Source organism: Bombus vosnesenskii, unplaced genomic scaffold (genome assembly GCF_011952255.1).
Source record: "Bombus vosnesenskii isolate JDL3184/JDL3185 unplaced genomic scaffold, Bvos_JDL3184-5_v1.1 scf7180000013340, whole genome shotgun sequence".
NCBI lineage: Eukaryota > Metazoa > Arthropoda > Insecta > Hymenoptera > Apidae > Bombus > Bombus vosnesenskii.
In genome coordinates, this window is record NW_022882977.1 from 1033777 (window position 1) to 1047701 (window position 13925).

General features: G+C 47.3%; 1 protein-coding gene across 14 annotated transcripts in view; it reads left to right on the forward strand.

Moving 5' to 3' along the window:
• Window positions 1–13424, forward strand: part of LOC117236237 (potassium voltage-gated channel protein Shaker) — a 187797-nt gene extending 174373 nt beyond the window's left edge. For 12 of the 14 annotated variants that reach the window (XM_033498999.1, XM_033499000.1, XM_033498996.1 and 9 more), the window contains 6 exons: window positions 1557–1822; window positions 3804–4447; window positions 5979–6108; window positions 11058–11239; window positions 12171–12344; window positions 12599–13424. In XM_033498999.1, the coding sequence (XP_033354890.1) occupies window positions 1557–1822; window positions 3804–4447; window positions 5979–6108; window positions 11058–11239; window positions 12171–12337 (1389 nt within the window). In that variant the 3' untranslated portion in view covers window positions 12338–12344; window positions 12599–13424. Of the gene's footprint in view, window positions 1–1556; window positions 1823–3803; window positions 4448–5788; window positions 5919–5978; window positions 6116–11057; window positions 11240–12170; window positions 12345–12598 lie in introns of those variants that run through there. The other 2 variants (XM_033498998.1, XR_004493824.1) reach the window with 2 other exon arrangements.
• The last annotated feature ends 501 nt before the right edge of the window (window positions 13425–13925 follow it).

Here is a 13925-nt window from a genome sequence, read left to right on the forward strand (position 1 = left end):
TTTCTGTTCTCGACGGGCCGCTCGTCATCCTGATGCACCGCGGTCCCGTCCTTTCAATCCAATCGCACGCTATCATCTTCAAAAAGACTAATTGCACTTTCGAAATAATAGATTTTTATGCCCCGCCTAAAGCCCCTACGCCCATGCAACTTTCCTCCCTCGAATCCGTGTGTACCGGCGCAAATGCAGCTCGCGATTCCATCGATAACGATAAAGCAGGTAAATTTCTCAGTCGATACGAAAGATCCTCATTACCGATACGAAAGGGAAATCACGACAGCTCGTTCTCCTCGATATTTAACGAAACGTCTGTTCGTGCAATTTCAATAATTTCGCGAGACACACGCCTTTGCCTCGCCAGAAGCCAAGAGAACTATTGGCAACTAAGTGATTGCGGATTTTGTCATTAAGTGGTATTGACAAAATCCGCAATCACTTAGTTGCCAATCCTTGGACGAGATGCGATCGTTGAACAGCGACGGTGTAGCCGTGCACTGGCGACGCTGGTCTTTCGACCGACATTATCGATAAAGCTGGTCGTTCCGCGACAGTTATAACCGATACTTCTTCTTTTTCTTCTTAATCGTGCTAATGGCAGCACGCAATTAGCCTAGTTTCGTTTATTAGTTTTCCGCGGCGGCCAGCAGCATCGAAAGAAAGTGGTTGGTTTTTGAGCCAAAACAAATCAGCCGCACCCGAGCTGTCCTTTTCCCCCTCGTAATTGACATTACGTTGCCGCACACTGTCTAACCACGATCATCGTTGAATCGTGGTAGTATCGGCCGGTCGTCACCGCGAACGCTCCGCAAATCTTCTCGAAGAAGGTGTTTGAATCGCGTTAACGAGCTGTTTCTAGCTCGCCTCGTCCGACGCTTCCAAGTTGTACGATTTCAAACAACCACTCGTCAAACGAAGCAAACTATTCCGAGAGGGTTCACTGACCCATCCTATCTATCCGCTCTCCTAACATTCTTCAAACATAGACTCCCACGCGAGCTGATCGCTCTCCGGGCTACTATAAATAGCTGTGCACCGCGAAACTTATTCAAACTTTATTCAAGATTAAGCGAAATCAGATGGATTTTGTTTCGCGTACAAGACTAGCGATGTGCAATGAACAGGTTGGTAAGTTCGGTGACCTGCTTAACTCTTTACCGACCGTTAGCGGTTCAACAGCATACGCACGTCCGATCGGTAGCTCAGACGCAGATTTTCCCTGGCATCGGCTCTGTTTCGGTTTAGACCCTCAAATATCATTCTTTTCGTTCATCGCGAACGGTAAGTTTTTCAAATTGGTATAAAACTGTGGGATCTTACAAAGCAACGTAACTGAGCAAGGTACCTTAGCACTAAATAACAAATTACTGTTCAAATAATGAGAAAGATTGTCGGCATCAAAAAACCGATTAATCGGCTATTGGTTGGTAAAGCGTTAAGCTGGTCGGCAAGGCGCGTCGTCGTAATTAGCAATGCACGAATGATCGAATGAGGATTACGGTTAGGGATAGACTGCGGTGTACCAATGTACCAATAATCGATTCTGACGATCTCGACAGGTGAGCGGGCTACGGTTTGAGACGCAGCTGCGTACGCTGAACCAATTTCCGGACACGCTGCTTGGCGATCCGCATCGGCGGATCCGATACTTCGATCCGCTTCGCAACGAGTACTTCTTCGACCGGAATCGGCCCTCCTTTGACGCGATACTTTACTACTACCAGAGCGGTGGCAGGCTGCGTCGCCCGGTCAACGTTCCTCTCGATGTCTTCTCCGAGGAAATCAAGTTCTACGAACTGGGCGAGCTGGCCACCAACAAGTTCAGGTACGAATCGACATCGTTCTCGTCGATCAGTAAACGATATTTCATAAGATAGCGTGATTCTAATAAAATGTTATTCGAAATTCTGCAATTAAATAGTGTCTTGCCTAAAAAGAAGCAAATATCTCTTTTAACACTAGAACTACCACACAGTCAAATTGACTGGTTTTACAATTTTATTTTTAAATTCCTACTTCATGTTATATTTTTTCCGCAATGATGTAATGACTTTCGCAACGATAACTAAAAGAATAATATAATGAATCTTATTTTGTCTTTTATGTATTTAAACTGAAAATAATTTTGTATCAAGGCTACCTATATAAAAATACCAGTGAAAATGTCTGGTATTCGTCAAAGTATAAAAGGATTCTGCGATCTGTTTATCGAACCCCAATTAACCAGTTTCCTCGTTTTCTACAACTTCCCACACGTTTTTCAAATTTTTACTGCGTATCATTCGATATGACGATATCAATTATCAGGAAAATTCCAGATCGATCGTTAGATCGCTAGATCGCTGGATTGCTAGATCGCTAGATAGCTAGATCGCTAGATAGCTAGATCGCTAGATAGCTAAATCGCTAGATAGCTAGATAGTTAGATCGCTAAGTCGCTAGATCGCTAGATAGCTAAATAGCTAGATAGCTAGATAGCTAGATCGATAGATCGCTAGATCGCTAGATAGCTAGATCGCTGGATCGCTAGATAGGTAGATCGCTAGATAGATATATCGCTAGATAGCTAGATCGATAGATCGCTGGATCGCTGGATCGCTAGAATGCTGGATTGCTAGATCGCTAGATAGCTAGATCGCTAGGTCGCTAGATCGCTAGATCGCTAGATAGCTAAATAGCTAGATAGCTAGATAGCTAGATAGCTAGATCGATAGATCGATAGATCGCTGGATCGCTGGATCGCTGGATCGCTAAAATGCTGGATTGCTAGATCGCTAGATAGCTAGATCCCTAGATAGCTAGATCGCTGAATAGCTAGATCGCTAGAATGCTGGATTGCTAGATCGCTAGATCGCTAGAATGCTGGATTGCTAGATCGCTAGATAGCTAGATCGCTAGATAGCTAGATCGCTAGATCGCTGGATAGCTAGATCGCTAGAATGCTGGATTGCTAGATCACTAGATCGTTAGAATGCTGGATTGCTAGATCGCTGGATAGCTAGATAGCTAGATCGCTGGATAGCTAGATCGCTGGATAGCTAGATCGCTAGAATGCTGGATTGCTAGATCGCTAGATCGCTAGAATGCTGGATTGCTAGATCGCTAGATCGCTAGAATGCTGGATTGCTAGATCGCAAGATAGCTAGATAGCTAGACAGCTAGATCGCTAGATCGCTAGATAGCTAGATCGCTGGATAGCTAGATCGCTGGATCGCTAACACTAGCAATCCCACAGCAGTCAAAATGACTGGTTCTACAATTTTATAAATGTGTCAACCCTCGTTTAGGGATGATGGTCCCAGATGAATTATATAATACCAAAAATGTACTACATAGGTACGTATTTACGTAGTACGTATTTATAATTACGTATTTTTTAAAGACCAGTCATTTTCACTGGTTTTGGTAGAAATAGCTTCGTGTTAACTATCGGTAGTTCTAGCGTTAAACGATAGCGCGCATATTCTCTACAAGATGAAACGCAATAATTACAAAATAAAAACATAAAAATTGCAAGGTCGTCGAATGACCCGCGTACTCGAAGCAAGTTCAGCTTTGCTCGAAGATGTCTCGCTTGCCGAGCTTAGTCAGCTTTTCGGTTAGAAAAACAGAAAGGAAAGAGGACAGTTGTTCGTTCTCATTCAGTGCGTTTCATCTTCCGTGGCAAGACAAGAGGCGACGTACGTAGTAGACGTACGCTTGTGCTTAAAGGCGCGCCATTAAACAATTACGTTTACGCGTGCAACCGTAAACGTTAGACATGCGAGCGAGCAGACTGCGAAAGATAATGTTGATGAAATGAACAGGGAGGACGAGGGCTTCATCAAGGAAGAGGAGAAGCCGCTGCCATCGCATGAGTTGCAGAGGAAGGTTTGGCTGTTGTTCGAGTACCCGGAAAGCTCGCAAGGCGCCCGGGTAGTCGCCATAATATCCGTGATCGTGATCCTCCTGTCGATCGTGATATTCTGCCTGGAGACCCTGCCGGAATTCAAACACTACAAGGTCTTCAACACGACAACGAACGGCACGAAGATCGAGGAGGACGAAGTGCCGGACATTACCGACCCGTTCTTCCTAATAGAGACTATTTGTATCATCTGGTTCACGTTCGAGTTATCGGTGCGCTTCCTCGCCTGTCCAAATAAACTGAACTTCTTCCGTGACGTAATGAATTTCATCGATATCATCGCCATCATTCCGTATTTTATCACGCTCGGTACCGTGATGGCCGAGGAGGAGGAGGCGCCTGATGAACCAAAGGCGCCGGTAAGCCCGCAGGACAAGAGTACGAACCAGGCGATGTCCCTGGCGATACTCAGGGTGATCAGGCTCGTCAGGGTGTTCCGGATATTCAAGCTGTCCAGGCACAGTAAAGGCCTTCAGATCCTCGGTCGTACGCTCAAGGCCTCCATGAGGGAGCTCGGCTTGCTCATCTTTTTCCTCTTCATCGGTGAGTTACCTTTTTCTTATCTTCTATCCTTTTACCATTCTCTGCATGTTTCTTTGCTTTGTCTCTTCGTTTACTAGACTTCTATAGGAGACCAGCTCGGCAGCAGCAACCTATCGATTAAACGACTCTTTCACTTTCCGTAATTCCAAAAGATGTAGCTATTTAGTTGGCAACTAAGTGATTGCGGATTTTGTCATTAGGTCATATTGACAAAGTCCGCGATCGCTTAATTGCCGACCAACCAATGCATCGTCGCTGGAACGTTTAGACGTCGGTTTCGATAGATCAGGATCGATGCTCGATCGAGCAACGATTCACGATAGTCGCAAGCAAATGAAGTAGTCATGCGTGGTTTTTTCAAGCGTATAGAAAGTTCTGAGCGACGATGTAGTGGTTCCCTCGCGTCGAACGTGTTTACGTGGTCCATGGAAGTTTAGTCGATTTCCGAGCGTCCCAGCAACGACACAGCCGTTTATTTGCACGGTGGATTCTAAGAGCGTGAAATTGAGGGGCCGACCGGCAGCCAGAAATTTGCAATTTAATCGGCCGAATCTTCGATGCTTCTCGTCGCCGCGAAAATAACACGGTAGTCTGGTATCGTCTGGTGAAAAGTATCGTTTCGTCGAAAACCGGAAGCGTATTCTCCGAGGTTTTTCAGTTTCCGCTGACGAGGATTTCTGTGTGTTCGGAGGGTGGCCTGCCACCAGCAGATTTACAGGCTCGTTCGCCTATCGATTCGTAATTCGGGTCCCGGAAGAGTTCTAAACTCTGTGTTCGTCGATTTTTCTAGAAACGTGTCGGTTTTCCTTAAGGGACGACAAACGGTTACGTAAGTTTTCCATATTCGTGATCGCACGAATGCCAAAGATTCGCTGGCACTCGACGAGTCGTTGCCCGGATGTGTGGAAAGATTCGCGTCCAATGTTTGAGCGAGGGAACAGACGAATCCTTTGAAAGTGTATTGCTGCAGTCGGTGGAAGGCTGCGCGAAGATATCTCTAGGTAACGAAAAACGATGGCCGATCGTGGCGTATCTGCAAGAAGACTGGAAATCCAATCAACGTAATGGAAGCAGACCCATAAAGACGTGGATCTTGGTCGATTGAGCGGAAAAAGAGGAAAGTTGGAAGAGAATGGCGCGTGGCGTGGCAATCGATCCATCGGTTGATCGGTCGATGGATCGGTTCGTGTATGCAGGGTCGTGAGGACGATACGAGAACACGAGAAGGAGTCACGGCAGTGGACGTAGACGCGGATGGAGAGGACTGCTAAACGGACTAAGAGCTAGAGGCCGGCAAAGTAGCGTGTCTTGAAGCGTCTGTTCCTCTTGTGTGCGTTCCAGGTGTGGTGCTGTTCTCGTCGGCGGTTTACTTCGCGGAGGCGGGCTCGCAAGACAGCTTCTTCAAATCGATACCGGACGCGTTCTGGTGGGCGGTGGTCACGATGACGACCGTGGGCTACGGGGACATGAGGTACAGAGCCACCGGGGGCGTTAAACCCACTGAACCGGTGTTTTCTTCCTTGCATTGCAGGTGTGGTGCTATTCTCATCGGCGGTATACTTCGCGGAGGCCGGCTCCGAGAATTCGTTCTTCAAGTCCATTCCGGACGCGTTCTGGTGGGCCGTTGTCACGATGACGACCGTGGGCTATGGTGACATGACGTATGATGTACTCACTTTCACTTAAGACTCTAGTTAATGCCCGCCAAACAAACGAACACATACTACTTACTCTCCTCCGATACTTTACTTAACTACTTTTAACTACTCGATTTATTCTTCTCCCTGTTACGTATCCCTTCTCAGCTTCTTCTTCCTTACAGCACGTCCCCTCCATTCCACGTCCCCTACCCTTCTCAATCCTCTCACTCTGTTTGATCGCTTTCTTAGTTTTTCGTTTGAAATTTGTCAACCTACTTGGCGCTTGATAAACTTGAACACGCTAGTTTTCAGTCTTTTCGATTTTTACCACCGCATCTTTTCTTCACAGCTGCTCTAACTTCTCTCCATGCAATCGGAATGTTTTCATTCTCTTCCCCACTTATTCCTACATCGACAATCTTTTTTCTTATTTTTCTTCATCTTTCTCTCTCCTTTCTCTTCGTCGTCGTCTATTTCCTCCTCGTCGTCCGTTCGCTTTCTTCCCGTTCGTATTATCATAACGAAGAATTCGAGATTCTCCCACGAACACGCTCTCCGTCTCAGCAGCAACGCAGCCACGGGAACGTCTCTCGTTGTCTCATTTTCTCGAGAATCGTCTTAAAATACAGCCTCTTGCGATCATTCGCTCTACTAGAACACTTCATATCCCTCGAGCGTGTTCGCGCTGATTCAGTCGCTCGCCCGGCTTTCCACTCCCATTTTTCTCTCCTTCCGCCACGACCTTACCACTTCTCGTTATCACATAGCCGACGATCACTCGACTCGTCGTTCGTCGCCCCGAATTCTGCCGAAATTTCTGTTTCCCGTTCGCGAAGCCTCCGGGCGATCTCGCGGAGGAAAAAGATGAGAAGCGGCAGCTGCGAGTTGAAACGTCTGTGGATCGAAGCGAGTGACGCGTTTAACGCGCTTAAATTACCCTTTGCAAGAATAATTGACGGCTGAAGAATGCGAAGAGGGTGGTACGCGCGAGTCAAAGCGACGTTGCAAACTCGATTATACCGGAGAATCCGAGGAAAATGCTGTGATACAGTTCTCGTTCGGTTCCATTCTCCTCGCCATTCAGCCCGTCAAAGAATTTGTACGTTACATTTTATAGAACACGATCTGTTGACGATACGGACCAGCGTCATTCACCAGCCCCCAAGGCTTCCGTCTCTTTATTCGCATCTGTTTCACGTTACCGATGATACAGATCGATAATTCATCCGACACGTATACCGTGTTGTTGCTCGCCGCTCTACTAGACGCGTGCCTTTTCCACTTGGTACTTGGAATACCAAACGAGGAGACAAAATAGCGGAGGAAACAAATGGCAACGCACTGGATCGCATTTAGCCCGCGATTATCACATCGATAGCGTAGTTTCGTGGTTCACGGTAGACTCTCGAGGTTGAAGAGCCCCGGTCGAGAGAGACTCGAGATCTGTAGTGTTGCGACCGAAGGGGCTTCTTCAGCAATTGCCTGCCGTAAATCAATAAGTGTCCTCGGGCAACCGGTACGGTTCGTTTCTTGGAAACGCCCTCGGCCCAAAGGGCCGACAGATCGCGACGATTCGGATCTCGCAGCGATAAACGCGTTACGGCAGCGAAGGGTAGCGCGGCGTTTTCACCGGAAACACTGGAGGCGGAGATCGGTACGACGCGTTCGAGGACGAGCGATTGGTTCGACCATTGGTTATACGTATGAGCCGAGGATCGTGATTACATGGCACGTCTATTGTTCAACTATTACAGAGACTAGGTGTACGCTCGGTTCTTTGCAAGTTGCAGTCTAAGGTTGAGCTAGTTGTACTTTGACGCTGACGGCGAGGTAGCCGGCACGTTTGTCCCATTGAAATTCAACAAATGGGAACGAAACCGAAGCGACTGCTGATTATTCTCGCATATAAATACCGTGTCTGCGTACAGGGTGTCCTATTTAGCATTGTCATTGCTGGTATGCCTCGTTCGAGTGAAATTCAATTACATATTTCCCACCCAACAATTTCAGGGTTTATCGTTTCTTCTTTTATTTATTTTTTGACAATGTTATTCTGAAACGAATATAGCGGATGCGTGCGTTCCGATAAACTGTCGTCTATCAAATGTTAAATTATCAGTGTACCAAATATTAAATGAAAAATATACGCAGATTCTTAGATACGATGTTCGTGTGTTTCATTCGTGGCGAAAGGAACGTTAAATTCGTGCGATAAAAATAAAGTTGCAAGTGTCTTCACCCTTTCGAAAGGCACATCGTTATTTACGGGAATGCGACTAGTAAATCTTTCTTTTCGCGTCGCTAATAACCGCACAGGTGCAATGAACGCGACGTGGAAACCTGTGTAAAAGAAGAAACTCGTTGGGAGCTTCGTCCACCTATACCGCTGACTATAGCGTAAGGCGATAAACACGCAGCGTTTGACGTTTCGCAGGTTGCACACCCCAAAACTATTTGTAGAAACGACAGCTAAAATATTCTTTACTTTGATCAAAGACCGCGTTGCACGTGGATCGGTGTGTTTGCCAAATCTGCGGAAGAATGCAAGCAAAGCGAAGTAACTCGATCGGCATAGCTCAACTTCCTGCCAAGGTGTAACTACGATGTTCAAAGGAAAATCCTGATATTTGAGTAGAGCACCCGGTATAAGAGCAGTGTTCGTCGCGCGCGGCACACGCAAGAGGCCCGTTCTAGTTTCCCATTGCGATACACGCATCGAGTTCGACTCCTTTGTCGAGACACCGGCGTCACTCGCTTCCTCTACGTTTCTACATCGAAGCTGGTTTCTCGTGTCCAACCAACTTGCATCGTTCAGTGTTCCACCCTCGGCTACGTCGCGTCTCGTTACGTCGATTCTCGCTTCCCATTACCGCGATTGATCGCAGTTTCTCGTTGAAACCCTTCGCCTGTTGCTACTTGCGCCCGCTCTACATCCCAAGGTATCGATATCGGTAGAAACGCGTGGCTCCATCTGCGTTTCGAAACCGAAACGATCTCGAAACCACGTTCTACGCTCTGATCAGATTTTCATAGCAATTAACACGTGCAACAATTCCGGTTTCTAGTTAGGAACATCAGGCAAGGCAGAGCTGACGTTTCAGCTCTTCTATTTCTTTTCTAACATTTGTCCCGAATTCCGATTTCCCGGATTACTCCCGATACGTTTTTGCATGGCTGTCCACGACCAAACATACTCCATGTTCTTTTCATCGTTACCAGCCCGGGAAGGCGAATCTCTATTTTCGCTCACAACGCTATCATTACTGCTACTACCATCAGTCATGGATCACAAAGGCCCATAGTACAGTGACACCTGCATAAGAATGATTTGTTATTTTGCAACTAATTCGATATGATATTATATGACTCACTAAAACTAGAGATCACACTCGGACTTACCGAGGTCGCTGCCGTATGGACGTAGCTCGCGCGAGACGCGAGCATATCCGCGTGATTGCAATCGACGATTAGGCGAAGCGACGTTTGACGGCGCGGCAACAGCCGCGGTCCGAAGAATTCGCATGCTCCGAAACAATAACGACTCGTGTACGATGGCTTTGAAAGAGAGAGAGAGAGAGAGAGAGAAAAGAAAGAAAAAAAGAAGAGAAAGAGAAGAAAGAGAAGACGAGAGGAAGATTTGTGGTAAAACGTATTCATCGGGCGAGCGTGAATGAGCGTGACGAGCGGCGAATTCTTCTTTACCGCCTTTCAGCTCGACCGGTATTGTTCGCGTATACAGCGACAGTTATTCAATTAGACTCGGCCGCAAAGAATGCATCATTTCGCAGCCATAGATTAGCCGGCAATAACCGCACCGTTACGTTCTATAATCTGGTAATTGAGAGAGGAAAGCTTTTTATCGTTCTACCATTTAAACGATTAATTGGTATCTCGTTGGAATATTTTTGTCACGCGTTAGAAAAGATAGTGTGCATAACAGACGCGTACGCGTGGTATTGAATTTCAACGTCGTCGAAGGTCGTAAACGAAACTCTAGTCGGACGTTTTTTCCTTCCTTTCGTTTCCTTCTCTTTTTCTCTTTATCGCGTGGTAATCGAATAGCCGAACGGTAATTTCAAAATTTCGTTTCGTCGCTGGTTTGCCGAAGGATGCGGAACGTTCGAAGACCACGAGGAGATCGAAGCGGCCGGCTCTCAATTGGACGAAACGCGGTCTGATCGTCGCTCGGCTCATTATGTCTCCGATTCGACGCGATAATTTTCTAGTCACACGTTTACAGTCGTCCCTCAGCCGCGTGTTATTGCGGCCGCGTTGAAACGCAGCACGAGGTGGTGCGAGCATCTCGACGGAAGGCGATGCAAACGATCGCGAAATTCTATCCGCACCTTCGAACTCGAGTTCGATTACAGACAATGTGTTTTAGTCGACTGTTATGAGAGCGAAAGCGTAGAGAACTGCATGCCGTACCGTTAGAAAATTCGATCGGATCTCAGCAACGGAATGGCATCGATGCTTGTTTGGAACGGTGCATCGGCACACGAAAGAAGAGCCTTTTCTTAGAAAGTCACGTTAGTCCCCTAGTCTAGCCTAGAGAGCCCGCTTCTTATTAGACACGCGAATCACTATAAGTATACACGGTTTTGCGGTTATGCAGCGTTCGACCAACGTACGCCGGTTTCATGTGGTTTGAGCAAGCAGCAAAGAACGCGAGGAAAGATACAAAAGAGCCGTGTAAAAGTGTAACGAACGAGAGGTCGATCGAACATTTTTCTTTCCGATCATGGCCAATGTCTATTTGCGACGCGGCAGAACGCACGCAGACGGTCCGTGTATATCTATAGGAGCCTCCAGTACCGCATAAGTAGCGCCACACTCGACTCGACACGGCAAAACTCACACAAGATAGAAACACCACACCTAGCACCGAGTTTCTAGACGAGGAACGAAGCTATCGACGTTCGAGCCAGTGGCTGGCCGCGAATAAAACTCTTCGTTTGCCTCTGCTTCAGGCCCGTCGGAGTTTGGGGAAAAATTGTGGGCTCTCTGTGCGCGATCGCTGGTGTGTTGACAATCGCCCTGCCTGTTCCCGTCATCGTCTCCAACTTCAACTACTTCTACCATCGTGAGACTGACCAGGAAGAGATGCAGTCGCAGAACTTCAATCACGTGACCAGCTGCCCGTATCTCCCTGGTACGAGCTTCCTATTTTATCCTCCGAGCAAACTTCCAGTCACATACTTTGTCGATATGATTTTCGTCTCTCAGGGAGCGTCTTTCGAACAGAGTCACAGGGACTAACTACACTATCGATCGATGGCTAGGCTGCACCGATTAATGTTACCGTGACGGTATTTGAATTTTAAAAGGGGCGATCGTTCCCTGACAACGCGACCTGACGTGTTATTTGTTAAGGCGGGTGTCGGTCACGAGACACGAAGGTTCCTAACGTTCTGTCGTGTGCAACAGATCTTTCTTTCGGTCTAATTTAATGGTTCGCGTTCGTCGATTACCGCAACGTACGTGCTGCTCGTGAACTCGATAACGCGATACCCTAACGATTCACGCGAAACGGTATTTAAAGAGAAAATCTGAAGTTGGTCGATTACGAAGCGAAGCTGGCAAGATTTTTTATTTATGTAATATTTCGTTGGTCGAGGAGATGGTTCGAGATCAATCGGTAAGCGCAGCAAGAAAGGACAGCGTTTGCTGGGAATTCTCGGCCGTGGTTCTGCTTTCAAGTTGCCGGCAGGCTGGCAAATCCCAACGAAAGTCTGTACCGACGTCGCGTGTCTGTTCTATCGCTGATAGTTTACCGTGACTTTAATCCGCTTAGGAGCAAGCTCGCTTGGCCGGTAAATTTTTCGCGCCTTCGTCGACGAACGACGATTTACCGAGATTCGTCTCGAGCACGTTGAACGCAAACGATGAAAGAGAAATTGATAGGTCGGGGAATAGCTCGGTCGGCGCTACAGCTAACCGAGAACACACTTGAGCAGGATTATCTGGAAAGCACGCAGAGGCGATTTAAGCTCCACTTTCAGAGTTTACCCAGTGCTGGTGCAGCGGTTTTCGCAACTAGCGGAGGATGCAACTCGTCGAACTGTATCTCGTGTGTTTCGCAGGTCAACACTTGAAGAAGAGCTCGATGTCGGAATCGTCGTCGGAGATAATGGAGCTGGAAGAGGGCATACTGCTCACTCATCCTGAGATTACGAAGAAGCCCAATTGCAACCCTCGCCATAATAACAATATTAATCCAGCCTGTATGAGCATCGAGACTGACGTCTGACTACTAGGTGGGTGCTTTGATCGATCATCGGTTTTCCGTCTCGTCCTACCGTTTGAGATTTCCCTAACCATATAACAATCTGAAGAGTCTGATTTGAGAAAAAAAAACACGATGGAACGGGTCACCATAAACGTTAACTATAGTTTGCATACCCTAACGATACTTTGACGGTATTTCGCGTTGCACGCTAGACGCGCTATCTACGATCGAAACGATTGGAAGAAGGATGAGAATATTAAAAGAAGGTTCGTGTGATTACAGTGAAGGAGACGGTGGCAACGTGGTGGCCAATGCTGGAACGGTTATCGAGAAACAGCTGCAGCTTGCTACGGTGCCTGACGTAGGCCTCCTTCACACGTCGTCGTAGTCGCGCTAGCTGCGAGCGCTAGCGATAGCGCGTGTACGCGTGCGCGCTGGCTGTTGGATTGCACGCGGCTGCGCATGCGCGCACGTGCGCGCCAACCCGCCGTCTGTCCATAGTCTGTCAATACGAGGGGTGCTTCCAATCCATTACCACGTGTCAACGAGAGATAAGAAAGGACGAGAAATAACGGAGAAATTTAACGACCAAGAATCGGCTGACTAATACGGCTGCCACGTAATTTCTTCCATCGGCGTAGCGCGAAAATCGAAGATACCCGTCGGCGGAACAAGAGAAAGATAAGAGAGAAACGTGACAAGGCAAGGAGGGAAGAGAAAGGGAAAATGTGGAGGAGCGAGTTTAAACGTGTATCTGTAGGCGTAACGATGAAAGGCCGTGACAAGGGTGGAAAAGCGGTGAACGAGGAAACTGATGGCGATAGTTTTGAGGAGGAACCGTGCGTGGAGAACGAGAGGACAGCCGTTTCGGAGGTGTTCACGATACACACGCACCCCGCGTAGGGACCTACGTGCTAATAAGGGGATGGAGCAGGATATTTCAGTCGCGCGTCCACTCCCCACACCACCGACTCCAGTGTTCAATACAAATGGTAACAAATAAATAAAAAGTAACAAATAAACGGTATAAATGAAACGAAGGGAAGAGAATTAAGTCGCGGCGGCTTCGCGAATTAAGAAAGAAAAAAGAAAAAAAAAGGAAAAAAAAAGAAAAAAAATACATAAGAGAACGTGGTCGAGCCCTTGCCTCCTGCGATGTTCGCGTACGCGCCATGCCAGCATGGCGGATCGAAGGGGGATCGGCCGGCAACGAAACCAGGGGAATCGTACCAGATAATACTAATTAATTATATTATCGATGTAATTATATCGAGTACACGTAGGCGAAGGTACGCTAAACAAGCAGAACAAGTAAATAAATAAAAGATATTCGTTTTAATGATTATAACACTGCGCGAAAACGGACGAAGCCACGATCGAGCGGAAGAGGAGAACAAGACAGGGGAGAGAAGAACGGAAGGAAAATGGCGATGGTGCTCGCGGTGAGAGGACAGACTTTTGAAGACGATATCGGTAGGTGGTTGCACGGCGAGCAGCTAAGCAAACAAAGTGTGTTTCACAGCGGAGAAACAGTATTTTTCACCGAGGACAAATATTCAAAGTACAGCGGCATTCAGTCGCACGTACTTCGATCCGAGAGACCGTTGGA